Raw genomic sequence first — 13,963 nt, 5'->3', positions numbered from 1 at the left:
ACCTCTATTGTCCGCAAGCACCTCAAACTCTCTGCTGGGGTTTATTCACTAAGAACCAAAGAGAACCAAACAGAATGAAACTGGAAACCTGAATTTGTCCAAAATAAATGTTTGTTTACTTTGCAAAACGTTTTGCCACTGTGTGACTAATGAATACACCCCTGGTGTGTATCATGTTCCTGAAGAAGGATCCTCTATCTACCTCTATAGTGTGTATCTGCAGGCTGAACGACTGGCGTGATGAAGGACTTCATACCTCTCTACAGACGCCACTCCTGTTCCTGTCTCCTGGAGCGTGTGCAGAACCAGCTGTGAGACGCAGACCCTTACTGCAACATCCTGTAAGAACACGCATCACTTCCTGTCTCCTGGAGCATGTGCAGAACCAGCTGTGAGACGCAGACCCTTACTGCAACATCCTGTAAGAACATGCATCACTTCCTGTCTCCTGGAGCATGTGCAGAACCAGCTGTGAGACGCAGACCCTTACTGCAACATCCTGTAAGAACACGCGTCACTTCCTGTCTATGGATCCAAATCTACTCCATGGTTGTGTCCCCTTGTTCTTGACCTGTGCACCCCTCCTCTCTCCCCCAGGATGTGATCCCCAACAGTGGGGTGCTACTGGAGGATGCTCTGCTACAGTATCTGAATGGCAGGTGGAGACGGCTCCACCGTCAGGCCACAAAGAGTTAAGCAGTCCAGAGCCACGACGCTCAAGAGGAGAAGAAGAAACTGTCCAATTGGAAGGTTGGTGGGTTCAGTCACAGTTATAAAATTGGTTCTAACACGTGCGTGTGTGTGTGTGTGTGTGTGTGTGTGTGCATGCGGGGGTGTGTGTGTGTGAGTGAGTGAGTTTAATTACAATTAACTGCTGACATGTAAAATGCACTTTAAGATTATTCTTGTATAATGAAAAGCACTTTACAAACCTTATGATTTTTTATTTTACCTTTATTTAACTAGGCAAGTCAGTTAAGAACAAATTCTTATTTTCAATGACAGCCTAGGAACAGACAGGAACTGTCTGTTCAGGGGCAGAATGACAGATTTGTTCCTTGTCAGCTGGGTGATTTGAACTTGCAACTTTTTGGTTACTAGTCCAACGCACTAACCACTAGGCTACCATGCTGCCACGTCACTGTGCTTGCTTAGCCATACCTCCTATTTTTTTATTACATTTTTTTCAGGGGAGGCTGCAGCACCCTCAGGACCCCTACTTCCCACATCTATGAAGATATCCCTAGTATCACTCCAGAATATTCCGCTAAAGTTAATCTCATTTGAGTCTGTATTACAAAAATAGTCAAGCAGTTGAATCTAGTTTCCTTCCCGTGGCCTACAACACTACCACCTGTCACCCTCTCTCTCTCTCTCTCTCTCTCTCTCTCTCTCTCCTCTCTCTTTCTCTCTTCTCCCCTATCCTTCTGATATAATGTGATTAGTGTAGTTGATCCGCTTGTGTTTAGCTGACTTACCTCTCTCTGTCTCTCTCTCTCTGTCTCTCTCTGTCTCTGTCTCTCTAACTCTCTCTCTCTCTCTCTCTGTCTCTCTCTCTCTGTCTCTCTCTCTCTGTCTCTCTCTCTCTGTCTCTCTCTGTCTCTGTCTCTGTCTCTCTCCGTCTCTCTCTCTCTCTGTCTCTCTCTCTCTCTCTGTCTCTCTCTCTCTCTGTCTCTCTCTGTCTCTGTCTCTGTCTCTCTGTCTCTCTCTCTCTCTCTCTCTCTCTCTCTCTCTCTCTCTCTGTATCTTTCTCTCTCTCTTTCTTTTATATCTCTCTGTCTCTCACACAGGTGATATTCTCAGTGTCTGACTCACCCTACTCTTCTGACCCAGCTAATCTCCCACTCTAGGGGGAGGAGAGGGGAGGCGACAGGGAAAGAGACACGGTGCGGTGACAGAAAGAGAGAGAGGGAGGGAAAACACTGGGAAGAGAGGCAGACAAATAAAGAATGAAGGAATAGAGTGGAAATAAGGGAGGGAGGAAAACAACAGAGAAAGAGAGATGAAGAAAAAATCATAACGGGAGCGTTTTTTGGACAACCTGCGAGAAAGAAAATAAAGAAAGAGGAGGAGCTTAAGGAGACGGAGAGAGAGAAGACTATAGACTACAGTCTGAAGGTGAACCCTCTGAGATATCTGGTAGATATCTGTTCGACCTAGAGACAGTTTTAGTCCACCTATTATGCCATCGTTGACTTGAATGAGGAGGTCTGTTCTATAGATTATATTTCTAGGGTAGATATATTATGGGTGCTTACCAACTGTAGTTTACAGGGCTAACTAGTTAGCAACACAACAATATTTGTATTTTCATTTCACCTTTATTTAACCAGGTAGGCCAGTTGAGAACACCTTTATTTAACCAGGTAGGCCAGTTGAGAACACCTTTATTTAACCAGGGAGGCTAGTTGAGAACACCTTTATTTAACCAGGTAGGCTAGTTGAGAACACCTTTATTTAACCAGGTAGGCTAGTTGAGAACACCTTTATTTAACCAGGTAGGCTAGTTGAGAACACCTTTATTTAACCAGGTAGGCTATTTGAGAACACCTTTATTTAACCAGGTAGGCCAGTTGAGAACACCTTTATTTAACCAGGTAGGCTAGTTGAGAACACCTTTATTTAACCAGGTAGGCCAGTTGAGAACACCTTTATTTAACCAGGTAGGCCAGTTGAGAACACCTTTATTTAACCAGGTAGGCTAGTTGAGAACACCTTTATTTAACCAGGTAGGCCAGTTGAGAACACCTTTATTTAACCAGGTAGGCTAGTTGAGAACACCTTTATTTAACCAGGTAGGCCAGTTGAGAACACCTTTATTTAACCAGGTAGGCTAGTTGAGAACACCTTTATTTAACCAGGTAGGCCAGTTGTGAACACCTTTATTTAACCAGGTAGGCTAGTTGAGAACACCTTTATTTAACCAGGTAGGCCAGTTGAGAACACCTTTATTTAACCAGGTAGGCTAGTTGAGAACACCTTTATTTAACCAGGTAGGCCAGTTGAGAACACCTTTATTTAACCAGGTAGGCTAGTTGAGAACACCTTTATTTAACCAGGTGGCCAGTTGAGAACACCTTTATTTAACCAGGTAGGCTAGTTGAGAACACCTTTATTTAACCAGGTAGGCTAGTTGAGAACACCTTTATTTAACCAGGTAGGCCAGTTGAGAACACCTTTATTTAACCAGGTAGGCTAGTTGAGAACACCTTTATTTAACCAGGTAGGCTAGTTGAGAACACCTTTATTTAACCAGGTGGCCAGTTGAGAACACCTTTATTTAACCAGGTAGGCTAGTTGAGAACACCTTTATTTAACCAGGTGGCCAGTTGAGAACACCTTTATTTAACCAGGTGGCCAGTTGAGAACACCTTTATTTAACCAGGTAGGCTAGTTGAGAACACCTTTATTTAACCAGGTAGGCTAGTTGAGAACACCTTTATTTAACCAGGTAGGCCAGTTGAGAACACCTTTATTTAACCAGGTAGGCTAGTTGAGAACACCTTTATTTAACCAGGTAGGCTAGTTGAGAACACCTTTATTTAACCAGGTGGCCAGTTGAGAACACCTTTATTTAACCAGGTAGGCTAGTTGAGAACACCTTTATTTAACCAGGTGGCCAGTTGAGAACACCTTTATTTAACCAGGTGGCCAGTTGAGAACACCTTTATTTAACCAGGTAGGCTAGTTGAGAACACCTTTATTTAACCAGGTAGGCTAGTTGAGAACACCTTTATTTAACCAGGTAGGCCAGTTGAGAACACCTTTATTTAACCAGGTAGGCTAGTTGAGAACACCTTTATTTAACCAGGTAGGCTAGTTGAGAACACCTTTATTTAACCAGGTGGCCAGTTGAGAACACCTTTATTTAACCAGGTAGGCTAGTTGAGAACACCTTTATTTAACCAGGTGGCCAGTTGAGAACACCTTTATTTAACCAGGTAGGCTAGTTGAGAACACCTTTATTTAACCAGGTAGGCCAGTTGAGAACACCTTTATTTAACCAGGTAGGCCAGTTGAGAACACCTTTATTTAACCAGGTAGGCCAGTTGAGAACACCTTTATTTAACCAGGTAGGCTAGTTGAGAACACCTTTATTTAACCAGGTAGGCCAGTTGAGAACACCTTTATTTAACCAGGTAGGCTAGTTGAGAACACCTTTATTTAACCAGGTAGGCTAGTTGAGAACACCTTTATTTAACCAGGTGGCCAGTTGAGAACACCTTTATTTAACCAGGTGGCCAGTTGAGAACACCTTTATTTAACCAGGTAGGCTAGTTGAGAACACCTTTATTTAACCAGGTAGGCTAGTTGAGAACACCTTTATTTAACCAGGTAGGCCAGTTGAGAACACCTTTATTTAACCAGGTAGGCCAGTTGAGAACACCTTTATTTAACCAGGTAGGCCAGTTGAGAACACCTTTATTTAACCAGGTAGGCCAGTTGAGAACACCTTTATTTAACCAGGTAGGCCAGTTGAGAACACCTTTATTTAACCAGGTAGGCCAGTTGAGAACACCTTTATTTAACCAGGTGGCCAGTTGAGAACACCTTTATTTAACCAGGTAGGCTAGTTGAGAACACCTTTATTTAACCAGGTAGGCTAGTTGAGAACACCTTTATTTAACCAGGTAGGCCAGTTGAGAACACCTTTATTTAACCAGGTAGGCCAGTTGAGAACACCTTTATTTAACCAGGTAGGCCAGTTGAGAACACCTTTATTTAACCAGGTAGGCCAGTTGAGAACACCTTTATTTAACCAGGTGGCCAGTTGAGAACACCTTTATTTAACCAGGTAGGCTAGTTGAGAACACCTTTATTTAACCAGGTAGGCTAGTTGAGAACACCTTTATTTAACCAGGTAGGCCAGTTGAGAACACCTTTATTTAACCAGGTAGGCCAGTTGAGGACACCTTTATTTAACCAGGTAGGCCAGTTGAGAACACCTTTATTTAACCAGGTAGGCCAGTTGAGAACACCTTTATTTAACCAGGTAGGCCAGTTGAGAACACCTTTATTTAACCAGGTAGGCCAGTTGAGAACACCTTTATTTAACCAGGTAGGCTAGTTACAACTGTGTCCTGGCAAAGATAAAGCAAAGCAGTGCAACACAAACAACAACACAGAGTTACACATGGAGTAAACAAACGCACAGTCAATAATACACATGGAGTAAACAAGCGTACAGTCAATAATACACATGGAGTAAACAAGCGTACAGTCAATAATACACATGGAGTAAACAAGCGTACAGTCAATAATACACATGGAGTAAACAAGCGTACAGTCAATAATACACATGGAGTAAACAAGCGTACAGTCAATAATACACATGGAGTAAACAAGCGTACAGTCAATAATACACATGGAGTAAACAAGCGTACAGTCAATAATACACATGGAGTAAACAAGCGTACAGTCAATAATACACATGGAGTAAACAAGCGTACAGTCAATAACACAATAGAACAAAATAAAGTCTATAAAAAGTGTGTGCAAATGGCGAGAGGAGGTAGGGCAATAAATAGGCCATAGTAGCGAAGTAATTACAATTTATCAGATTAAGACTGGAGTGATAGATGAGCAGATGATGGTGTGTAAGTAGAGATACTGTTGTGCCAAAGAGCAGAAATGTAAATAAAACAATATGGGGATGAGGTAGGTAGATCGGGTGGGCTATTTACAGATGGACTATGTACAACTGCAGCGATCGATTAGCTGATCAGATAGCTGATGCTTAAAGTTAGTAGAAGGAAAGGCGGGCAAAGGAGGTGTTGTTATGGTGACCAGTGAGATATACCTGCTGGAGCGCGTGCTACGGGTGGGTGTTGTTATCATGACCAGTTAGCTGAGATAAGGCAGAGCTTTACCTAGTATAGACTTATAGATGACCTGGAGCCAGTGGGTCTGGCGACGAATATGTAGCGAGGGCCAGCCGACTAGAGCATACAGGTCGCAGTGGTGGGTGGTATAAGGGGCTTTGGTAACAAAACGGATGGCAATGTGATCGACTGAATCCAGTTTGCTGAGTAGAGTATTGGAAGCTATTTTGTAGATGACATCGCTGAAGTCGAAGATCGGTAGGATGGTCCGTTTTACAATGGTAAGTTTGGCGGCGTAAGTGAAGGAGCCTGTGTTGCGAAATAGAAAGCCGACTCTAGATTGGAGATGTTTGATATGAGTCTGTAAGGAGAGTTTACAGTTTAACCAGACACCTAGGTATTTGTAGTTGTCCACATATTCTCGGTCAGGACCATCCAGAGAAGTGATGCTAGTCGGGCGGGCGGGTGCGGGCAGCGAACGGTTGAAAAGCATGCATTTAGTTTTATTAGCACTTAAGACCTGTTGGAGGCCATGGAAGGACAGTTGTATGGCATTGAAGCTTGTTTGGAGGTTAGTGTCCACAGTGTCCAAAGAAGGGCCAGATGTATACAGAATGGTGTCGTCTGCGTAGAGGTGGATCAGGGAATCACCCGCAGCAAGAGCAACATCGGTGATATATACAGAGAAAAGAGTCGGCCCGAGAATCGAACCCTGTGGTACCCCCATAGAGACTGCCAGAGGACCAGACAACATGCCGTTCGATTTGACACACTGAACTCTGAGAAGTATTTGGTGAACTAGGCGAGGCAGTCATTTGAGAAACCAAGGCTATTGAGTCTGCCGATAAGAATACGGTGATTGACAGAGTCAAAAGCCTTGGCCGGGTCGATGAAGACGGCTGCACAGTACTGTCTTTATCGATGGCGGTTATGATATCGTTTAGTACCTTGAGCGTGGCTGAGGTACTAAAGTCCAAGGCTGGCAGGTATTATCCAGGCTAAAAAAACAGCTGGTGCCTGTACAGAAGGTAAAGGGTGCTAACAATGACTAAATAGCTAGTAGCTAATTAGCTGTTTAGCCTCTGATAGCTTCTGATGGCGGTTCTGGCTATAAGGTCTGTCTCTCTCTCTCGCTCTCTCTCTCTCTCGCTCTCTCGTTCCTTCTCCTCTCTCTCCTCTCCTCCCCCCAGTAGTAGACCATGGTAGATTTGTTCCTAGGTCGTTCACTAGTATGTAACAACAGAGACCGTGTTGAGTACGATACGGAACGGGAGGTCATCCTCCGTCTCCAGAACCGGATCCTGCTCCTGTTCTTCGGTTCAGTAGACAGCCAACGGTGCCAGGAGTTCGTCCCCACACTTAAGGTAAACACACACACACACACGCACACGCATGCGCACACACACACACACACACACACTTGTCAATCTATAGTTATCTCTCTCTCTCGTTCTCTTCTCTCTCTCTCTCTCTCTCTCTCTCTCTCTTTCTCTGCTAATTAAGGTATTATAAACATCTCATATCTTGCCTCCCTCCTCTACACCCTTCCACTTTCCTTCTCCCCATCTATCCACTCCACGTAGGACTTCTTCAAGCGTCTAACAGATGAGTTCTACGTGGAACGCTCCGCCCAGTTGGTCCTTCTGTACATCAGCCTGGACCAATCAGAGGAGCAGCTGGAGAACCTCCTCAAAGAGCTGCCCAAGAAATGCCTGTTCCTGACCCACAATGACCCCTATCGCAGGTATGGGTGGAAAGGATGGGGTTGGGCAGGGTGGGGAGGAGTGTCTATAGAGTGTGTGTGTATCTTGCACTGTGTGTGTATAGAGTGATTGTGTATATGTAATGTGTCTGTCCGTCCGTGTATGTATGTGTATATCTTACACTGTGTGTGGGTGTGTATATAACGTGTCTGTGTGTGTGTGTCAGAGAGCTGGAGTCTATGTTTGAGGTGGAGGATGTACCGAGGGTGGTGGTGCTGCGTCCAGATTGTTCTGTTCTATCTCCCAACGCTGTCTCTGAGATAAGCAGCCTCGGAACCAACTGCTTCCACAACTGGCAGGTGTGTGTGTAATGGATCATGTCTGTGTGTGTGTGTGTATCATGTGTGTGTGTGTGTGTCATGTGTGTGTGTGTATGTATCATGTGTGTGTGTATCATGTGTGTGTGTATCATGTGTGTGTGTATCATGTGTGTGTGTGTGTATCATGTGTGTGTGTGTGTATCATGTGTGTGTGTGTATGTATCATGTGTGTGTCCGTGTATGTGTACAATGTGTATGTATGTATTTACAGTGCCTTGCGAAAGTATTCGGCCCCCTTGAACTTTGCGAACTTTTGCCACATTTCAGACTTCAAACATAAAGATATAAAACTGTATTTTTTTGTGAAGAATCAACAACAAGTGGGACACAATCATGAAGTGGAACGACATTTATTGGATATTTCAAACTTTTTTAACAAATCAAAAACTGAAAAATTGGGCGTGCAAAATTATTCAGCCCCCTTAAGTTAATACTTTGTAGCGCCACCTTTTGCTGCGATTACAGCTGTAAATCGCTTGGGGTATGTCTCTATCAGTTTTGCACATCGAGAGACTGACATTTTTTCCCCATTCCTCCTTGCAAAACAGCTTGAGCTCAGTGAGGTTGGATGGAGAGCATTTGTGAACAGCAGTTTTCAGTTCTTTGCACAGATTCTCGATTGGATTCAGGTCTGGACTTTGACTTGGCCATTCTAACACCTGGATATGTTTATTTTTGAACCATTCCATTGTAGATTTTGCTTTATGTTTTGGATCATTGTCTTGTTGGAAGACAAATCTCCGTCCCAGTCTCAGGTCTTTTGCAGACTCCATCAGGTTTTCTTCCAGAATGGTCCTGTATTTGGCTCCATCCATCTTCCCATCAATTTTAACCATCTTCCCTGTCCCTGCTGAAGAAAAGCAGGCCCAAACCATGATGCTGCCACCACCATGTTTGACAGTGGGGATGGTGTGTTCAGCTGTGTTGCTTTTACGCCAAACATAACGTTTTGCATTGTTGCCAAAAAGTTCAATTTTGGTTTCATCTGACCAGAGCACCTTCTTCCACATGTTTGGTGTGTCTCCCAGGTGGCTTGTGGCAAACTTTAAACAACACTTTTTATGGATATCTTTAAGAAATGGCTTTCTTGCCACTCTTCCATAAAGGACAGATTTGTGCAATATACGACTGATTGTTGTCCTATGGACAGAGTCTCCCACCACAGCTGTAGATCTCTGCAGTTCATCCAGAGTGATCATGGGCCTCTTGGCTGCATCTCTGATCAGTCTTCTCCTTGTATGAGCTGAAAGTTTAGAGGGACGGCCAGGTCTTGGTAGATTTGCAGTGGTCTGATACTCCTTCCATTTCAATATTATCGCTTGCACAGTGCTCCTTGGAATGTTTAAAGCTTGGGAAATCTTTTTGTAACCAAATCCGGCTTTAAACTTCTTCACAACAGTATCTCGGACCTGCCTGGTGTGTTCCTTGTTCTTCATGATGCTCTCTGCGCTTTTAACGGACCTCTGAGACTATCACAGTGCAGGTGCATTTATACAGAGACTTGATTACACACAGGTGGATTGTATTTATCATGATTAGTCATTTAGGTCAACATTGGATCATTCAGAGATCCTCACTGAACTTCTGGAGAGAGTTTGCTGCACTGAAAGTAAAGGGGCTGAATAATTTTGCACGCCCAATTTTTCAGTTTTTGATTTGTTAAAAAAGTTTGAAATATCCAATAAATGTCATTCCACTTCATGATTGTATACCACTTGTTGTTGATTCTTCACAAAAAAATACAGTTTTATATCTTTATGTTTGAAGCCTGAAATGTGGCAAAAGGTCGCAAAGTTCAAGGGGGCCGAATACTTTCGCAAGGCACTGTATATACAGGTAACTGCCAGAATAAAGGAAACACCAACATATAGTGTCCTAATAGGACGAGCCAGAACAGCTGTCTCCGGTGCCACTCAGTTGAGTTGACATCTGATGACTCTACACACACACACACACACACACACACACGTGCGCTCACACACACACCCGCTTTGAGGACAATACAGTGCCACTGACACGGCCTGCAACGAAAACATGCGGTCTCTCCTTCACTGCAGCCGAGGTGAGTAAGACATTTAAACGTGTTAACCCTCGCAAGGCTGCAGGCCCAGACGGCATCCCCAGCCGCGCCCTCAGAGCATGCGCAGACCAGCTGGCCGGTGTGTTTACGGACATATTCAATCAATCCCTATACCAGTCTGCTGTTCCCACATGCTTCAAGAGGGCCACCATTGTTCCTGTTCCCAAGAAAGCTAAGGTAACTGAGCTAAACGACTACCGCCCCGTAGCACTCACATCCGTCATCATGAAGTGCTTTGAGAGACTAGTCAAGGACCATATCACCTCCACCCTACCTGACACCCTAGACCCACTCCAATTTGCTTACCGCCCAAATAGGTCCACAGACGATGCAATCTCAACCACACTGCACACTGCCCTAAGCCATCTGGACAAGAGGAATACCTATGTGAGAATGCTGTTCATCGACTACAGCTCGGCATTCAACACCATAGTACCCTCCAAGCTCGTCATCAAGCTCGAGACCCTGGGTCTCGACCCCGCCCTGTGCAACTGGGTACTGGACTTCCTGACGGGCCGCCCCCAGGTGGTGAGGGTAGGCAACAACATCTCCTCCCCGCTGATCCTCAACACTGGGGCCCCACAATGGTGCGTTCTGAGCCCTCTCCTGTACTCCCTGTTCACCCACGACTGCGTGGCCACGCACGCCTCCAACTCAATCATCAAGTTTGCGGACGACACAACAGTGGTAGGCTTGATTACCAACAACGACGAGACGGCCTACAGGGAGGAGGTGAGGGCCCTCGGAGTGTGGTGTCAGGAAAATAACCTCACACTCAACGTCAACAAAACTAAGGAGATGATTGTGGACTTCAGGAAACAGCAGAGGGAACACCCCCCTATCCACATCGATGGAACAGTAGTGGAGAGGGTAGCAAGTTTTAAGTTCCTCGGCATACACATCACAGACAAGCTGAATTGGTCCACTCACACAGACAGCATCGTGAAGAAGGCGCAGCAGCGCCTCTTCAACCTCAGGAGGCTGAAGAAATTCGGCTTGTCACCAAAAGCACTCACAAACTTCTACAGATGCACAATCGAGAGCATCCTGGCGGGCTGTATCACCGCCTGGTATGGCAACTGCACCGCCCTCAACCGTAAGGCTCTCCAGAGGGTAGTGAGGTCTGCACAACGCATCACCGGGGGCAAACTACCTGCCCTCCAGGACACCTACACCACCCGATGTCACAGGAAGGCCATAAAGATCATCAAGGACATCAACCACCCGAGCCACTGCCTGTTCACCCCGCTATCATCCAGAAGGCGAGGTCAGTACAGGTGCATCAAAGCTGGGACCGAGAGACTGAAAAACAGCTTCTATCTCAAGGCCATCAGACTGTTAAACAGCCACCACTAACACTGAGTTGCTGCTGCCAACACACTGATACTGACTCAACTCCAGCCACTTTAATAATGGGAATTGATGGGAAATGATGTAAATATATCACTAGCCACTTTAAACAATGCTACCTTATATAAATGTTACTTACCCTACATTATTCATCTCATATGCATACGTATATACTGTACTGCATCCTTATGTAATACATGTATCACTAGCCACTTTATACTATGCCACTTTGTTTACATACTCATCTCATTTGTACATACTGTACTCGATACCATCTACTGTATCTTGCCTATGCTGCTCTGTACCATCACTCATTCATATATCCTTATGTACATATTCTTTATCCCCTTACACTGTGTACAAGACAGTAGTTTTGGAATTGTTAGTTAGATTACTTGTTGGTTATTACTGCATTGTCGGAACTAGAAGCACAAGCATTTCGCTACACTCGCATTAACATCTGCTAACCATGTGTATGTGACAAATAAAATTTGATTTTGATTATTATTTTTTTTGACACACACACACACGTGCGCTCACACACACGTGCACGTGCGCTCACACACACACACACACGAGCACGTGTGCTCACACACACACACGCGCGTGCGCTCACACACACACGCATTCATGCACGCACACACGTACACACACACACATGCGCGCACGTGCTCTCACACACACACACACACACACACACACACACACACACACACACACACACACACACACACACACACACACACACACACACACACACACACACTTCTAAACCACCTGTTCTCCTTTGAGACGTATTTCTCCAAGTCATTGAGATCTCTCCTTCTAGCCAGGGTAGCCAGAATAATGGGCAACTGGACATGGCTACACATGACCCTAAGCATGATGGGATGTCAGGAACAACAGCTGTGTGGAAGGAAGCACTTTGTATCCCTCATTTACTCAACTGTTTCCTTTATTTTGTGTGTATGTATGTATGTATTTATATATATTATGTGTGTGTGTGTGTGTGTGTGTGTGTGTGTGTGTGTGTGTGTGTGTGTGTGTGTGTGTATATATAACGTATAACAACGTGTGTCTGACAGGAATCAGCTGAGCTTATCGACAGGAACTTCATGCTGAACGAGGAGTTTGACGACAAAAAGATGCGGAGCGTCACCGACCCGATACGCCGCCTCAAATACAAGGTGAAGAAGAAGAAGAGGAGGAGAGGGCAGTGGGGGTGGGGGCGTGGCGGAGCCGGAGAGGATGAGGAGGACGAGGAGGATGAGGAGGAGGAAAGAGGAGAGAAAGAAGGATGAGAAGCAGAATGGAGGAGGAGGAGGAGGAGGAGGAAGAGGAGGAGGAGGAGGAGGAAGAGGAGGATGAAGAGGAGGAGCTGGTGGAGGAAGAGGAGGAGGAGGAGGAAGAGGAGGAGGTGGAGGGTGGTCCTGGGGCTGAGATGTGTATAATATTGTGCGTGTGTATATATCTTGTGTATATAAAGGGGAAGAGGAAGAATGAGAAAAGAAGGTGGGACTCCACTCCACTCCTCTTAAGCACAGGCCAATCATGTGAATTATCTCCAATGATTGGTTGGTTCTGTCAAGACAGACCTCTGATTGGTTGATTGTCGCTTCTGTTAATGACTGGATTGCTGATGCTGCCAAGACAATTGTTGTGTCACAAGTGGCACCCTTTTCCCTTTATAGTGCACTATTTATGATTAGGGCCCATAGAGCTCTGGTCAAAAGTAGCGCACTATGTAGGAATGTAGTGTGACATTAGGGACTCTGCCAACAATGCTGATGCTAACTAACGATTAGCAATGACTAAATAATATGAACTGATGCTAACAAGCGATTCGCAATCACTGAATAATATAAACTGATGCTAATTCGTGCTAACTAGTGATTAGCAATCACTGGATAATATGAGCTGATGCTAATTGATGTTAACTAACAATTAGCAATAGGTGACTAATATGAACTTAATTAATAATTGATGCTAACTATGGATTGGCAATCGTTGAATAATATGAACTGATGCTAACTAGAAATTAGCAATGACTGTATAATATATAATGTTGCTAATAGCAATGGTTGGATAATATTGGCACTAGTTACTATCCATAGTGTTGTGGCGTGACATTGCCAGAACAGAAGACTGTTTCTGTAGGTCACCTCAATGCTTTACGCTGAGCATTAACAACTTGATTGTTATGTACATTTGCAATGTGTATATAATTTATGTTGATATATTCATATTAAAACATAAATCAACGCTGCATTGTCAGTAAAGGACTTGGTTCTTCGTCATTCATCTGGATGATGATGATGATGATGACGCTGTTGTTGTTATGATGATGTAATAAACATGGCAGAAGCCTATTAGGTCTCTCTCTCTCTCCTTCACTTTTTCTCTCTCTTTATCTTTCATTTTCTCTCTCTTGCAGTCTCTCGCTGTCTCTCTCTCTCTCTCTCCCCCTTCTTTGTCTTTTGCACAAACCCCACATCTCTCTCTCTCTCCCCTTCTTTGTATTTTGCACAAACCCTGCATCTCTCTCTCTCTCCCCTTCTTTGTCTTTTGCACAAACCCAGCATCTCTCTCTCTCTCCCCTTCTTTGTCTTTTGCACAAACCCAGCATCT

The 13,963-nt window shown here is 44.5% G+C and overlaps 1 protein-coding gene across 7 annotated transcripts; it reads left to right on the top strand.

Moving 5' to 3' along the window:
- The first annotated feature begins 1,299 nt into the window (after positions 1-1,299).
- Positions 1,300-13,704, top strand: LOC139423651 (nucleoredoxin-like protein 1). 7 transcript variants are annotated; one of them, XM_071175252.1, is made up of 6 exons: positions 1,732-1,934; positions 1,993-2,118; positions 7,013-7,186; positions 7,406-7,566; positions 7,752-7,884; positions 12,421-13,599. In XM_071175252.1, the coding sequence occupies exons 3-6, from the start codon at positions 7,022-7,024 to the stop codon at positions 12,634-12,636; spliced, it is 675 nt and encodes a 224-aa protein (XP_071031353.1). In that variant the 5' UTR covers positions 1,732-1,934; positions 1,993-2,118; positions 7,013-7,021; the 3' UTR covers positions 12,637-13,599. The 7 variants fall into 7 exon arrangements, with proteins under 7 accessions (XP_071031348.1, XP_071031353.1, XP_071031349.1 ...); XM_071175247.1 differs by having other exon boundaries at positions 1,300-2,118; positions 12,421-13,704; XM_071175248.1 differs by having other exon boundaries at positions 1,732-2,118; positions 7,016-7,186; positions 12,421-12,636.
- The last annotated feature ends 259 nt before the right edge of the window (positions 13,705-13,963 follow it).

This window comes from Oncorhynchus clarkii, chromosome 13, assembly GCF_045791955.1.
Source record: "Oncorhynchus clarkii lewisi isolate Uvic-CL-2024 chromosome 13, UVic_Ocla_1.0, whole genome shotgun sequence".
NCBI classification, from domain to species: Eukaryota; Metazoa; Chordata; class Actinopteri; order Salmoniformes; family Salmonidae; genus Oncorhynchus; species Oncorhynchus clarkii.
The sequence above is the reverse complement of the archived record's forward strand: the minus strand, read 5'-3'. Positions and strand labels throughout refer to the sequence as shown.

Coding starts and splice junctions, on each gene's coding strand:
- LOC139423651 (XM_071175247.1), top strand. CDS start 7,022: ATGGTAGATTTGTTCCTAGGTCGTTCACTAGTATGTAACAACAGAGAC. Junction 7,567..7,751: donor CACAATGACCCCTATCGCAG/GTATGGGTGGAA, acceptor TGTGTGTGTCAG/AGAGCTGGAGTCTATGTTTG. Junction 7,885..12,420: donor ACTGCTTCCACAACTGGCAG/GTGTGTGTGTAA, acceptor TGTGTCTGACAG/GAATCAGCTGAGCTTATCGA.